The sequence below is a fragment of the Empidonax traillii genome, unplaced genomic scaffold (genome assembly GCF_003031625.1).
Source record: "Empidonax traillii isolate 1590-97213 ecotype Southwest subspecies unplaced genomic scaffold, ASM303162v1 scaffold72:size2462915, whole genome shotgun sequence".
NCBI lineage: Eukaryota > Metazoa > Chordata > Aves > Passeriformes > Tyrannidae > Empidonax > Empidonax traillii.
In genome coordinates, this window is record NW_020955265.1 from 1,711,220 (window position 1) to 1,725,858 (window position 14,639).

Below are 14,639 nucleotides of genomic sequence, written 5' to 3' on the forward strand. Positions count from 1 at the left end.
TTTTCTACACAGTCGGTAGTTAACAGGTCATACATAACTGCACCTTCATGAACTGTTAGGCTGAGAGATTTCTGAGGATCAAAACCAAAATCCCTTGGGGGATTTTCTTTTGTATTTATATGGATTCATTCAGAAAGAGCCATTTTTTATTAAGAGTTCAAACTAATCCTTAATTTTCTGCCATTTGATTTCCTAGACCATTCTGTTCTTCATTTTCATCTCTCGCCTACCTGCACAGGATAACTGCACAAGGTTTCCACGGGCATCCACCAACCCTTTTTAATTGACAACAGAGCTTTTTAATACAGAGACAAATGATCTCTCCCCAGATAACAGGAAAAAAGGGCTGTAAACAAATGAAGCAAGGACACAGTTGTGTACAACTACCACTAAGCCATTACTCCAGCTTAATATTACCAGTTCATCACTGCTTACATATAGAGCATATTTTGTTATACAATGATATAAGTAGGCATCAAAGTAGTTATTTCCATGTTATTCAGAATATACTTTTCAAAAGATTAGTTATCTTGAGAAGCTCTATCTCCACAAAACTGAATCTGTCAACATTCCTCTAAATCTATTTCACTCACTATCAGATAAATATCGCCCAAACAGTACCTCTAATAAAAACAAAGAGTTAAAAATGGGAAAGACTTACCGGGAGGAGAGTGTCACCCCCTCCACCCTTGCACATATTGCCTACTGAGCTATCTTTGAGATTAGCTGCCTGTTCTGCAAATGGTATCTCCAAATTGATGTCAGTGTCTGAAGGTGACATGACTTCAAGCGGGCTCTTCTGCTCATCTGTTCCAAGATTGAACTTTGGACCTGAAAACATCATTTAAAAAAAAAATTTCGTAAATGAACAGCAGTACCAGTGAGCATCATTCAGTGCATAAGAGTAAGTTTTAAGAAGTAAATATTGTGTAAGGGATGGACTTTCCTTTAGCAAATTCACTGTTTTCTGCAATTTTTATGTCAGTTGAAAATTCAGCTTCTGACAAGTGTTCAGCTTTTGTAGATTTTCTTCAATAATTTTGTCAAGGCATGGGGTTTTCCCCTATTTATATGTCAGGAAAAGATAGAGCAATCCACCTCAAACAAACATCAGACTTCCAGAATCTTGCAGAGCCAAAAAGAGCTTTGACTTCAGATGTTTCTTGCCATCAAACACTTTCTAGACTCAAAGACTGTAACATCCTGCAACCACATCATCAAATATTTCTGCTCTTAAAATTTCAAAAGCAAAAGAGAACGTGTCCTTTATGACCCAAAGCATTAACATCTGGAAGTAACAGGGATTACACGGATCATATCTTTGTTCCATCATTCCTGTCCTCACCTCAGTCTGAGAAGTCTAGATTCTTCAAAACTGTTTGGGCATGTTTCCATGATACAGGGAAGGACTAAGTACACAACAATGGCCTTACTTATTTTTCTTTGTTCCTTAAAGAAATCAAACACTAGACAAAGTCAGAACATTTTTTGTTAAAAAAAAAATAAAGAAGGAACAAAAGGGAGAGGCAGTTCTGCTTTTAGAAAAAGAAGCTGCCCAATTTCACAGTAAATCAACCGTTGCTTTTCAGTCTGAATTAAAACGAAGAAAATTATATTTTAAATAACACTATTTAATACAAAGCATCAAAGGCAATTTAGCCTAAGAAACATTTCCAAATTTTGCCTGTTGTGTGTGCTACTCATTACTTGCTTTTTCCAGTGGGGCTTCTGCTCACTTTCCATAGATCCCAAATTACCTAGGGCATACGCTAAAGATTAAGCTGATCCTGAAACCAGAGCTGCTCCTTTTGGTAAAGAGATACGTGAGTCCTCAGTAAGCAAACACATCCGAGGTCAAATTCATCCCTGACTCCAATCTTTGGCCTCCCTGTGTGTATCCGTATATATCATGTAAACTGTTTAATGCATCTGAACTGAATGAAAACAGCTCCCCCGTCCCCCAAAGACTTTTGTCATGCTAATGTGGCCTATACGTGACCTACATACTTCCTACCAGCCTAGGAGGGATCTGGTGTTAACAAACAAAAAGGCAGTAGCTCCTATTTCAGTACTCTGGTCATACCAAGGTGCTGTGTAAAGCAGATGTCTTGGTAATGCTGTGCACATTTTAAAGGTCTGGAAATGCTGCTGTTGTGGGGAGTTTCCTCTTGGTTGTATAGCTCTGCTCCTATTGTTGTGCATTCCTTAACCAGGCAGCAGCTGCAAGAGGAAGTAGCTTTGATGTTCTGCCAACCTGCCAACTACATGCAATAGTTCATGAGAGAAATGTAAATGTGATACATAAAATGTAAATACTGTCAATGGGGATGTGGAAACCATATTTTGCATGTGTTTTGTATCCTTTCCCTGGTTCACAGAGCTATTTTAAGTTCACATAAAATGATGGGAATTCTTCAGGAATTAAACAAGGAAACATTGCAAGTGTCAACCTTGCTATTTCCTAGTTTTGCAAGAGAATCTAGAGTATACCCCAATGGAGCTATGCTGATGGATCTTAATTTATAATTGGAAAGGTAGAGCAATTTTTTTTTTAATAAAGCATTTCTCTAAAATGGCAGTTCATAGATGATTATAAATAGAAAATAAAAACCTTTTTAATCATTTCATTGACACTACCACTTCAGCTATAGGTTCCTCACTTATCACATAAAATGAAAAGCAAAAATAAACCCTTTAATTAAAAAACACAACCACATTTTAGTCTTCTTCCCTACCAAGAAGCAAACATCACAGCTCTTTACCCTCATATTACGTATGGTACACGCAATTCTTTTATCCATTTTCTAGATTGTTAAGCTTTGAAATTGCCCTTATACAAAGGTTTTATCCATCATTCTTCCCTTGGAGCTAATCCTGCGTTCAGAAAGACAACTGCAGTCTCACAGTAAACTGGTATTTGCTGCTACCCTATTTAAGATAATGAATATTTAGCTTTTAATCTGTTTTATTCTTTCCTTTTTATTTCTTGAGAGGTCTCAACCAACATGATCATTTTTTCTTTTGTATCTGTTGAACATATTGCTAGCTTTGCAGGCCTTTAGTGAGTGTCATGGATTGTTGAAGTGATAATGTCTTTTAAGAGCTTAACACACGATTCTGAGCTTTCCTTTTGTAGACATACTCCATACCTATATGAAATGAAGGCACTTAAAGCCAATGAGCGTCCTTCCAAAAAACCTCAGATATGCAGCTACAAACAAAAAAATCTAAGGAGCTCATTAAACTGTTCTGTTTGAGCAGGACGAGGCAGCAAAGAACAAAAATGTAGTGGTTTTGTATTATTCTATTAGTTTGCATACATTATTTGGTCAAGAAACAATGTGTGTCGGACTGGTAAGAAAGAAGAAGTGAACACAGGTTCACACAGCTCAGGTATGCTCTAAAGGCAAACAACTAACATCTTCAGTCTGGCAGAAGCACTTGGGAATGCAGCATTCAATTGCCAAATTAGGAACAGAGTCATCACCTTTGGATTATAGCCAAAAAGAGTGTTTGCCATAGTTTTAAGATATCTCAATTCAAGCTTTTTTAATAATGTCTGAGATGATGTTCACATTTTTTCAGGTAAAACTGGGACTATTTCTCTACCAAAGAGGTTTTCCATTTTAAGATAACATCTTTGGATTTGGATTTCATAAATATTTAGTACCTCTGAAACATCAGGCATTGTTTAGCTTTTGCCTTAGATTCATTCACTGTTTGTATAACACTAATTTGCTCATCATTCTGGAGGAAAGATCACAGCACAGCACTGAAACAGGTGCGGTGCTTTTAACACCACCAAACTTCCACAGTTTGACTGCAAATTGAACTGATTTTTCCTTCCTGCTCCAATCCTGGGAGCAGAGCCCATTTCAGCATGTTGACAAGAGCAGAAGTGTATCAGGATGTAAGCAGGCTGCATTTGCCATCCACATCACAATCTGTGCTGAGAAGAGCTAGCATATGGGATTTGCCTCTCAGAACTTCCCATTTCTGAAGGGTTCATCAGGGCCACTGGGGAAAAAAGAACCAGATGTGATAAAAACTCTGTAATAATTGCTTGGTAATTTTCCAGCTCTGAATCCTACAGTGAAGTTTATTGACACAAGCACCAGGCATCTTCCTTCCCTTGTGCTGAACCAGCCGTCTGGCAGTCCTCCCAGTTTTTTACTATTCTTACTGGAGTGAGTTTTGCTGAGAAGGAAGGAAATAAATACACACTTCTGGAAGCACACAGTATTGGTGCTATTCAGGACTGGCTCATATTAATCTCTCCCACTTCAATTTCCATGCACATCCTGTATTGTTCATTGCTGTTTTCTGAGTCTAATCCTAAAGCAAAATTTTTTCCAAAACACTACTGATCAGTATTCTAGATCTGGAGCAGAATTTTATTTGGTGGCTTAATTACGGATAACTAACTTGCAGTAGGGAGCTTGATCCGCCTGTTCTAAGTGTCTATAGGGTTCAGTCTAAAACCTATGTGCTATCCAGTCCTCCAGAAGAATAGAAAACCCCAACATATAAATAAAGCAGAATAACAACGCAGTATCTTAAAGTTCAAATGGCTGCCAATAAAAGTCCTGGTCTCTACAGTGGTGGGTATGGTGGTGTAACAGACATAGTGCAACCTCTACTTTGAAGAAACCTAAGATGATGCAGGACAGCCATCTTTTTGTCACTGGATCTGAAGAACGGCAGAAAGCTCTATCAAAGTCTTTCATCAAAATTCATGCTCTCAAAACAGAAACTGCAGAATCAGCTAAGGACCTCTGTGATGTTTTAACCTGGCAGTGAGAGGAAGGTCTGTTCCATGGGTACTGCACCCTTCTTGTGTGATCACATGCCATTGAACACAACCCAGTCCTACACAGAGAGAATGGTTTTTCCTTTCCATTTTCCTTAAGAAGGTAAGTAACTTTTTTTCTTCCATCCCAAAATTTTCTTTTAATTTGAGCTGCAAATATATAGCCAGTTGTCACTGGTTTTTGATGATTACAGTTCATTTGAGTTTATTCTCTTGTATGAACAGATGAGCTTATGTATAGTGCTTCATTTCCTGTACTGTATACCAGAGGTAGACCAGAAGGGAGAAATCAAAGATCAGGAAAGACTTAAGCATAAGCTGTGAGAGGAGACCTCTCCCAGATAGCTCAATTACAAGATGATCCCTGGTAATAAACCAGGTTTCTCAGATGGCTCAAAGGACACTCTCTACAGCCACACTTAAAATTTTACACCCCAACGGTGCAGTCCAGAACAGGTTTCTCATCAGAATTTAATTTTATTTTACTGAAAAGTTACTTGAAATATGGACCCATGTAGTAGCTTGCGTAGTTTAAAGCCTACCAAAAGAAAGGAAAAAAAAATAAAGAAGAAAGTCATTTGGCATTACCTTTTGTTCCGTCATGTGTTTCAGTTTTGTTTTCGCTTGTTCTCACAGTTGAGGGTTCACTTCCATCACAGACCTAAGAAAGAAACAATAAATGTGCATGCCTATAAAAACCAAATGCACGATTGTAGAAACTCCTTTGACCCTGTATAGGATTAAACCACACCCTCCTGCAATACAGGGGTAGCAGAAGTGTTTCAGCAGAAAACCCTTTGCCAAAGTCTAAGGGGATCTGAAATCTAGGTAATTAAAAAAGAAGTAATTAAGTCAATTCCTCCTCTTCCTAGAAGACTAAGTGGGTGAAAGACCTAATTTTCCAGAGCGACAAAGAATAAGAAAATGCAGTCTTTGACCAGAAGTCATAGTTTGCACTGGAAAGGATATGGAAAGGGAATCTGGAGGAGACATTTTGACTTCACTGAATGACTCCAAATTCCTTTCTGGTGCAAAATCTTACATAGTCACCTGCCCTACAGAGCAATCCCATCCCTTTTGCAGGGCAGCCTGACATTAATATCTCTGCTTTCAGCTTAGATTTCCAACAGCAAAACCAGGACACTGTGAAGAGACTTCAAAAAAGGAAAGGATTTGAACCATCCTCTCCTTCCTACAATGCAGATCTACCCAGTCTCAAGATGTGTCAAATTCCATGAACTGGATGGCTCCTACTATAGACAAAAATATTTCAGAACATGTAGAAAATCTATGCCTATATATATGGGTATATATATACCCATATACATTTTTACCCCTGCATTATTTTTATTGTCTTTTTGGCAACTCAAATTAACAACAAATGTTTAGCACTCTATATTCCTAATTGCATGTTACTCAAGCAATTTATAACTCCATACTAACTAAGAAGAAATATTCAAGTTTTAAAGACTTCTTCTGCCAGCATGATCTGTATATTCACTTTCGTTTTTCTTTAATTTCGGATTTTGAGAAGAGGAAGAAGATAGCACTCCTGCCCAAAAAATTATTCCTGTTTCACAAAGCAGCAGAAGCAGACTGGGAAGCTGTCAAGGTACCAAAAGCCTAGCTTCTCTTTGGGAATATGGCAGGAAATTTAGGAGACACATCAACGCAGTTGTTGTGTTGATGCAAAACATCAACACTATTGTTTTACCTTTCCTCCTGCTTTCCTCCAGATGAAGGGAGGCTACAGGATTTTTGGAGGCTATTGTTAAACTAGAATAACTTCACACAGCTGCAGATGGCTTCAGTCCTCTTTTGTTACATAAAAAGCTTTCTGATGATGGAAAAGTAACAAAGTACTGAGACAAGTTACCTAGGGAGGTTGTAAACGCTACTTCACTACAGACTTTCTGTAACAGATTATTATTGAATAACCACAAGCAATGATTTCTCAGTAATTACCTTGCTTTGGAGAAAGGAATGCCGTGCAGGTTTGAGGGCCTTGTTTCAGTTTATTTCTGTTATGGAGGTAGGTTTAGAAAGTTTTTATTTTCTGTTATTTCTAAATTAAAGAACTATTTTAACCTTCTGTTTTATGCTTCTTATATGCCTACAATCATTTGTCTGTTTGCATTACTTCTCACGAATGTCTTCAATATCAAAACATGTAGTTTAAGAGATACAGAAATCTACTGAACACTGTGACATAGGATTTTCAAACATTACAGTGAGTAGCTTAGGAACATGAGTATTTATTGTGCTTTACTGAAATAACATCCTTGGAAGAGAAATTATACTGCTTTTAGCTATGTGATATTTTACCTCAATTGCTCTGCTATTAAATCGTGTAATTTTTAGGTAGAGTCAATTACAAATCAGATCCTGGAAAGCTTTTATGGAGTTAACATCCCTTCTGTAACCACAGGCAAGGCAGAAGACGAAAGTGAAGCTGTGCCTCTAGAACACACCTTTGACGTTACAAATTCCCCCCACTACATTTCACTGAGACTGAGTTTGAAAGGAGCTGATGAAGGAGAATAAGACGCTGAGGGAAGGAGGAAGTTAAATCCCCTCAAAATTCACGGTGCTTTCCACCACCACTACCGCTGCACTGAATGGCAGCATCAGCAGTGACAACAAAGGGCAGAGTTGAGGTCAGGTAAACTTGACATGCATATCCACCATGTCATACCCTTCTTATGGTTGTAGATCTCCGTGCTCTGTGGGAGCAGACAGGACGTATACCCTTTTCCACAGACAAAGAATTCTAATCATAGTCTCCATTTCCCTCCTTTCCCTTTCCTACATATGGGAGAGGAACTCTGTTCAATATCCCATGAGAGGAAACTGGGACCTTTCAGGACCTGTCAGAGCAACTTCCCATACAGTTTAACAACACACAAAGGCCTTGGGAGTTAGTATGGAGTTTAAGCCCTCAGGTGATAGGCGTAAAGACCTAGCTAAAACTGAGGAGGTTAGGTTGATGTTCCTTTTTTTTCCTTTTTTTTTTAAAAAAAAAAAAGACCAAAACCAAAACAAACCAAAACAAACAAACAAAACCCACAAAACAAAACAAAACCAAAACAAACAAACAAAAACCCACAAAAACAAAAACCACAAAACAAAACAAAACCCACAAGAGTACTACTAAATAAGAGCTACTACCACCTAAAGGTAAAAGTGGGCTTTTGGTAGCTCTCTGGGTGATTGTTGTCATGAGTTTTGCATCTACATGAAAATTAATTCAGATTAATGTCTTGACCATGGAGTGGTGGTTTTATTCATCACCTTTAAGTAATACAAGGCCAATATACATACTTCTTTTTACTTACTAAAATCACTTAATACAATGTCAACTCTGGACGAACACCATTCCTGTAAATTTAGTGAAAAATTCCCCAAGAAATCAGTGAAAAATCTTCTGGAAATACCCCTCTAGTGTGTCACTCTCCTCTCCTCCCACCCCTGCATGTCCCTCTTCTCTCCACCAGATTCAAACAAAACAACAGACAGGAACTTACTTTTCCCTTTGAGTCATTTTGTAGCCTGAAGATATCTCTGACATCAGGAATCTGGTGATGTTTGTTTTTTTTCCTCAGTGTTTGTGTGACAGTCTCTACTCGCTTTTCCACTGCTGCTCTCTGGGTTCGGGTCAGTGTGGATAGAAACACCATGCTTTCCTGGGAGTCGCCAGAGCTCTCTCCAAACAGATTTGACAGACCTGCCTCCTTCAGCCATTCTTCTTCCAGTTCTCCTTCTGAGCAAGTCGAAGGAAAAAAGGCAAAAAAATTGGCTTTCAAGTACTGCCAAGCACACTGGATGTTAATGACATGATACAGTTAATACTATCCCAGGGAAAGTACTAAGGGTATACACAATTAAGAATAATTACTTACACTATCATGACTTGGAAAGAAGCTATTGTTTCTGAAGAGCTTCAGAAGGTTTGATATATGATATCAAAGCTTTTAAAATAGTTAATCCAATACAGATTGCTATGTTGCAATCTTTATAATAATCTACAGCACTTCTATTAAATCACATACCATTTTATAAATGTACCTAGATATAAATTTGTATGGGAAAGTCTGAAAGACTGTGATCATCACTGCCTCATTGATTTTCAGTTCAATACTCAATCTTTTTGCTCCTTTACTGACATGGTTCTGCCCAGTTTTCTTGACACATTAATCCTACAGCCCTCCACGAGCTCAATTTAATGAAGGACAAACAAGGCTACAGGAGTCACCTTAATGCTATTTTTTCATCAGTTCTTATGACATGGTCTCCAGCCTGCTGACAGCCCACAAAACAATTTTTGTTTTATTCTTATAGCCAATAAGGTATCCTTTATTGACAGATCACTGCACACAGAAGATGAGAAAGCTATTGAATTCTGTCACTGATGGCAAAACTTCTGATTCTGAAACCTGCATCTCTCTAATGAAATTTTCTTTAAAACAGTAAGTTCTGCCTGTAGCAGCTGAGGTTGTGCTGAATGCCAACAACCCTCTCAAATGTTCAAGCAACATTTCCATTTATCAAAATATCTAAAAGTACTCATGTATCTAAAAGTACTCCAAATCTGGCATGTCTACTTCACTACTGACTGCAGTTTCCCACTGTGCCCAGTGCGCATCCAAGTGGGTACCTGAATATTAACAGCATTCAGAAAACAGACATGAGATTTTAAGTATGGATTTTACTAGGGCTGGCCTGAGCCTCTGACAAAGCTCTCTCAGATTTTATCAGGGCTGGAAAGAGGGGCTACACCCATCCTCCAGAGCAGGTGTGAGCAAGGTATAGCTCATCTGTCCCCTGCCTTGCCTTTGCATGGCTACGTTTCAAGCAACGCCCCGCCCCTGCCCCCCGCAGGTCCATCAGTCAGGTGCAGCATCCCACACATTCACCCAAGCAATGTGCTGCACATTAGGCAAGGGGTAGGGCACAGCAACATATGCTTGAGCTTATAACTCAACTGTGCTGACTCACATGGGCTTCATGCCAGAGTCAGCTGCAGTAACTAAGGGGAAGAAGGCTATGTTAAAAAAGAAAAAAAAAAAAAAAAGGAAATGGGGTGCAGAGCCTAAAGGCACAGCCACACCAGTGAGCTGCAGTAATAGAAGACGCTCATGCACTGCAGAACAAGGGGTTCTGCTTCTCCGGAGAAAGCCTCAAAGCTCTGTCAGATACCCTGCTCCCTGGGCACAAGGGTTGGGACCTTGCTGCTTTCTCCAGTGGCCATGTTGTTATGCTCTTCAGAGCACTGAAAAATTGCAGCACCATTTCAAAATGCTTAGGGAGGCAGAAGTGTAAATGCCTTTGAAAGCTCATGGAGCGCATTCTTCTCACTCGTGTGGAGGCCACACCAAAATGCAAAATTCACCATTTTAATTTACTCATACTGTGTCTTGTAAGAATGGGAGATAGACAGATATTGCTCTATTAAAAAATAATTTTTGAGAGAAGACTGGAATTAAGGACATTACTCTTTTTTTTGTCAGAGAAGACAGAAAAAAAAAGCTAAAAAAGAAATTGCCCAACCCCTAAGATCATGCCCTAAGGAGTGGCCCATAATTGATGCTTCTGAGAAACAAAATAATACAACTGAACAACCACAACAGTTACAAGCATAGAAAGTTACTCACTAAACTTAAACTGGTAAATCATTGGCTTGTCTTCTAAAGCGTGGGGTTTCTATCCACAATAGCTACAACAACGAACAACATACACAGAGAGCGAAAGAGTAAGTTAGTTTAACAGTAAACTGCAAATAAAGCTTCAGATTTTGTGATTTGCAAGAACAGGCACCTTTCTGATATTCTGCAAATACCATTCAAAGGAAAATCATGCTTTTATTTATGTTCAATAAAACTCTTTCAGAGCACTGCCTGTTTCTGTGACAAGCATCAGAGACAACAGAGTTTTCAAAGTAGGTATTCGGGAAGGTGACCTCTTTTTTTTTGATTTGTGTTTGGTGGGTGCCATCTCTTGAAATAAGACTTGAAGAGAAATCCCTAAATCAGCAAACTGATGATCATTCACAGGAACGGATTTCGTTACCATCTGGTTCTTTCACTACAAGTGCTACTCCTTCCTCATGGTTATTTCCTCTGGTTTCATGGATGTTTTCAACTTCTTTCCAGTAGTCCTCCATAGATAGTTCATCCAAGGAGTCCTGGGATCCTGAGCGGTCAAACGATGCTCCATCGGGGATCTTCTTGGAATGGTCATGGTTCATTGTGTACTGGCCAGACCGACGGCTATAAACGTTAACATAAACACAAAAGCAATTCTTGGTTAGCATCTTAAGATACATTTTTATCTGTGAAGGCAACTGGTGATGAATTTTGTCAAAGTATCAAAGCAAACCACTATCAACAAGCAAACCAAGACATTAAAAATTACTTTTAATATCTGTATTATATTTTTAATTTAATGTTTCTGCTATATATATCTTCCAATCCAGAACTACAGAGGAGTCAGTCTTAAAAAAGAAACAATGAATCCAAGGTCTAGTAATCCTGGTTACACCAAACCTTTAATTCAACTCACAACAGTCAGTTCCACAAACCTCATGGTATGTGTCTTCCTAGCATCACCACTTAAAAATATTTTTCAAAAGTGCCTTTCTGCCTGAAAAAAACCTTATAGTTTGACAGTACAATTAGTGTTTCCTTTTGCTATTCTGCCTTTATTTTTTTATTAATATTTACGATGGTATCTATAACCTTAATTACAGCTGGGAAAGGACAATGTAGAATTACTGCAATTACAGTTTGTGAAGCAAACTGGCAAGTCAGAATGTTTAATATGGGCCACAGAAACTATTTGTTTCCACCTTGCTGCCTCTTTGACTGAAACCTCACCATTTTTATAGTTTGGTGTCACTAGTTTCTGATTCACCCCACCAAATGTATATTGCTAAGGCTTCCAAAAGGGATCTTTCATCTTAAGTATAGCTGCAACTAGAAAAAAAGAAACCAATAAGCTGAAACCTCCCAGTCTCATCTTGACCTCATTAAGTCATCAGCAAAAATAACCACTGACCTAGTAGGGAATTCATCTCAAAAAGGGCAAAGGTTGTAATGGTATCACTGAAATTACAGGTCACCCTTACAGTCAAATATACCAAATCAAAAGCACAAACTGATCCAGCATATCAGTGGATTACATGAGTAGCAACCTGATTTAACTTTGGAGTTGGCTCTACTTATATTGGAGGTCAGATCGAACACGATGATCTCCAGTGTTCTTTTTCTAAACTAAGTTATTCTACTGTTGTAACAGTATACAAAATTTCTGCCTTGTATTAAAAGATAGTACGATAGTATTTCAGCAAGAGCCTCAGAGTCTTTCATGCCTGAATTTGTCTCCATATTCTAAAAAAGAAGGCATTGTTTGGGGTTTAATAATAAGTATCACTTATTCCAAGACAAAAACATATCAAAGATCAAGCATTGTGGATTTATCAGAGTACACACACAGTAAACCAAGTCCTATCGTCCCATTTGGCTGACCTGGCAAGTTCATATAGTTTCGAAACAAAAGTCTCTCGTCCTTGCATTTTATCTCAGGACAACTGACGTTTGTTAGCTGCTCCTAAGTAAAAAAAGCCATGCCTTTCTCTCTGAAGATAAGCCCCTCGTGTCCAAGTCACAAATCCTTTCACACCACACATGCTTGATTCTCTGATAAGAAATCCTAACCATATGGACTTTGCCTTTAAAGGTAAAAAGCCTTATGGAAGGACTATGAGTTTCCACCTGCCCTGCTTCTGTGCTCCAAGTGCAAGTTAATAAGTGACAATTAATTACCAAGATAATATGCACCTCAACACCATTCCTTAACCTGCCCTCACTTGAAAGCCCAGAGGGGAAAAAAAAACAAACATAAAGGAGAGTTTATCTTCTGCATCAATGGCAATAACACCATCATGGTATTAGTACATGTTACCCAATAAACACAGTATCTACCTCAGCTCTTTAACCTCTCTTGACAGGTGTGTACCACCTATGACATGGGCTACTTGTGAATCCAACACTAATCACTGCAGGAAGATGTTCATGGAGACACAGCAGAAGTGTCCCCAGCAAGCAACATGAGTGCTGAGTGCGGCCAAAGCAGGTCAGACTTCCCAGCCCTTGTCCAGGTTTCCTTCCTCCTTCAGTTGGAGGTGCTCAGAGCAGACTGAGTCTCTCTCACAGACTCTGGACACTTGAAGTGCTGCCTAAGGGACGTCAGATTTCACTTTATTGTCACTTGGTTTAACCCTCTGGAGCTGCAAGGCAGCTCTTGCGTGGCCTTTTACCTTTGGAACAACCTGCTCTCACTGACCCACCTCAGCTGAAATTTAACCACCACAGCACACAATGCAAAAAAAAAAAAAAAAAAACAACTAACAGACTGGATAAGTTAAAAGCATGCACTTTGGGGGGGGTTCTGGCAGGCTGAGGTGGGATACACTGCAGCATGTCATGGCTCTGTGCCACACTGAGAGGGCAGAGCTCCTCTAATCCCTCTGTAAAAGCCAGCTTGTCACCTTCCCCAGGCTAAGTCCTGTCTCTGAGAAGCTTGTGTCCCAAAATTCACAGCTGACACTCACAAAGAGCACTCAAGGCCATTTTCAGAGTCCTGTGAGCATTTGCTGTACATTACAAACACTCCATTAACTCTCAGAGACAGAGCCCTGCCCTTCAGTCTCTGGTCACAGGGCTGCTCTACTCGACAAACTTAAACGACTTTTCTTGTCAGACTCCTCCCAGCCTGACCTTTCCATCCTTCATTAACAAACCAATACAGGAACTCTCAAATTTAGGCAGGCAGTAACACCACTTCTTGTCGTGAAAGTCCTGAGCAACAGAAGGACATGAATGACCAAAGGATCCTGACAAAAATTATTCATACAAAGCCTCCACCACTCAGCTGTGAATCTTCAAATCTCTCCTTCAACATATTGTTTCTGGCCCAGTCTCTTCAGGAGCCAAGTGCCACACCACTCCCGCTCCACTTAACAATTACTTGATTCCTTGTCTTCCATCATCAGATTCAATCAACCCTTACCCCCAGTTTTTGTTTGGACTGAAAACCCTTTCAAAGCCATCTGCATTTGTCCACAGCCACAGTTCATATTTTTGTGGGCTAGGACAGAGAGATGCTCTGGCTGGGAGAAAACAACTACTAAAGCTCTAGCTGACAGAGCAAATCAAATCTTATTTTCACTTCACTTGGTTCAAGGTTTCTTGCCTTGCATACTCCACCAAAGACATTGGTGAAGCAGTATTTCATGCATAATCTGCACAGCAGTGGCTCCAGGCATCTTCATCTCTGTCTCTACTATGAACACCTCCCTGTGCACAAAGAGGCAGAAACAAGACAGACCTTTTGAGGACAATGAGGAGAGTCTAGATACCATAGGCTTGGTGTAGATGAGAAAACAAAAATAATTTTAAAAATTCACAGCATATGGAAAATTAGATTGCCAATTAAGATTTTTATTTTTAGATATCTGTTGACAAGAGCAAGAACATGGGGTTTCTGCTGTGACCTTCCACTAAATTCAATTCTTCTCCAAACTTATGCTTAGGAAGCACTAATTGCATATTATACGATAAAAATGCACAGGTGGAAGCATGTTAAAGCCAAGAAGAACAGAGAGGAGAAGTGGAAAAGCAACCAGTCTTAGTAATAATATTATAAGGAATCTGGACAAGAGAAATATTTTTAAAAATAAGTAATCTACATTTATATATTCATGAGAGAATTTTTTGAAGTATTTCAAATGCCTCACGTTACAAGCTTTAAAGTTTTGCAGAAGACTGCTATC

General features: G+C 39.1%; 1 protein-coding gene across 5 annotated transcripts in view; it reads right to left on the minus strand.

Moving 5' to 3' along the window:
* The window catches only part of ARHGAP18 (Rho GTPase activating protein 18), a 92,827-nt gene that overhangs the window by 27,071 nt on the left and 51,117 nt on the right, over positions 1-14,639 (minus strand). For 3 of the 5 annotated variants that reach the window (XM_027880564.1, XM_027880562.1, XM_027880565.1), the window contains exons 2-5: positions 10,877-11,076; positions 8,335-8,570; positions 5,399-5,471; positions 662-831 (exon numbers count right to left, since the gene is read on the minus strand). In XM_027880564.1, coding sequence (XP_027736365.1) covers positions 662-831; positions 5,399-5,471; positions 8,335-8,570; positions 10,877-11,076 — 679 coding nt within the window. Of the gene's footprint in view, positions 1-661; positions 832-5,398; positions 5,472-8,334; positions 8,571-10,461; positions 10,524-10,876; positions 11,077-12,435; positions 12,531-14,639 lie in introns of those variants that run through there. The other 2 variants (XM_027880563.1, XM_027880566.1) reach the window with 2 other exon arrangements.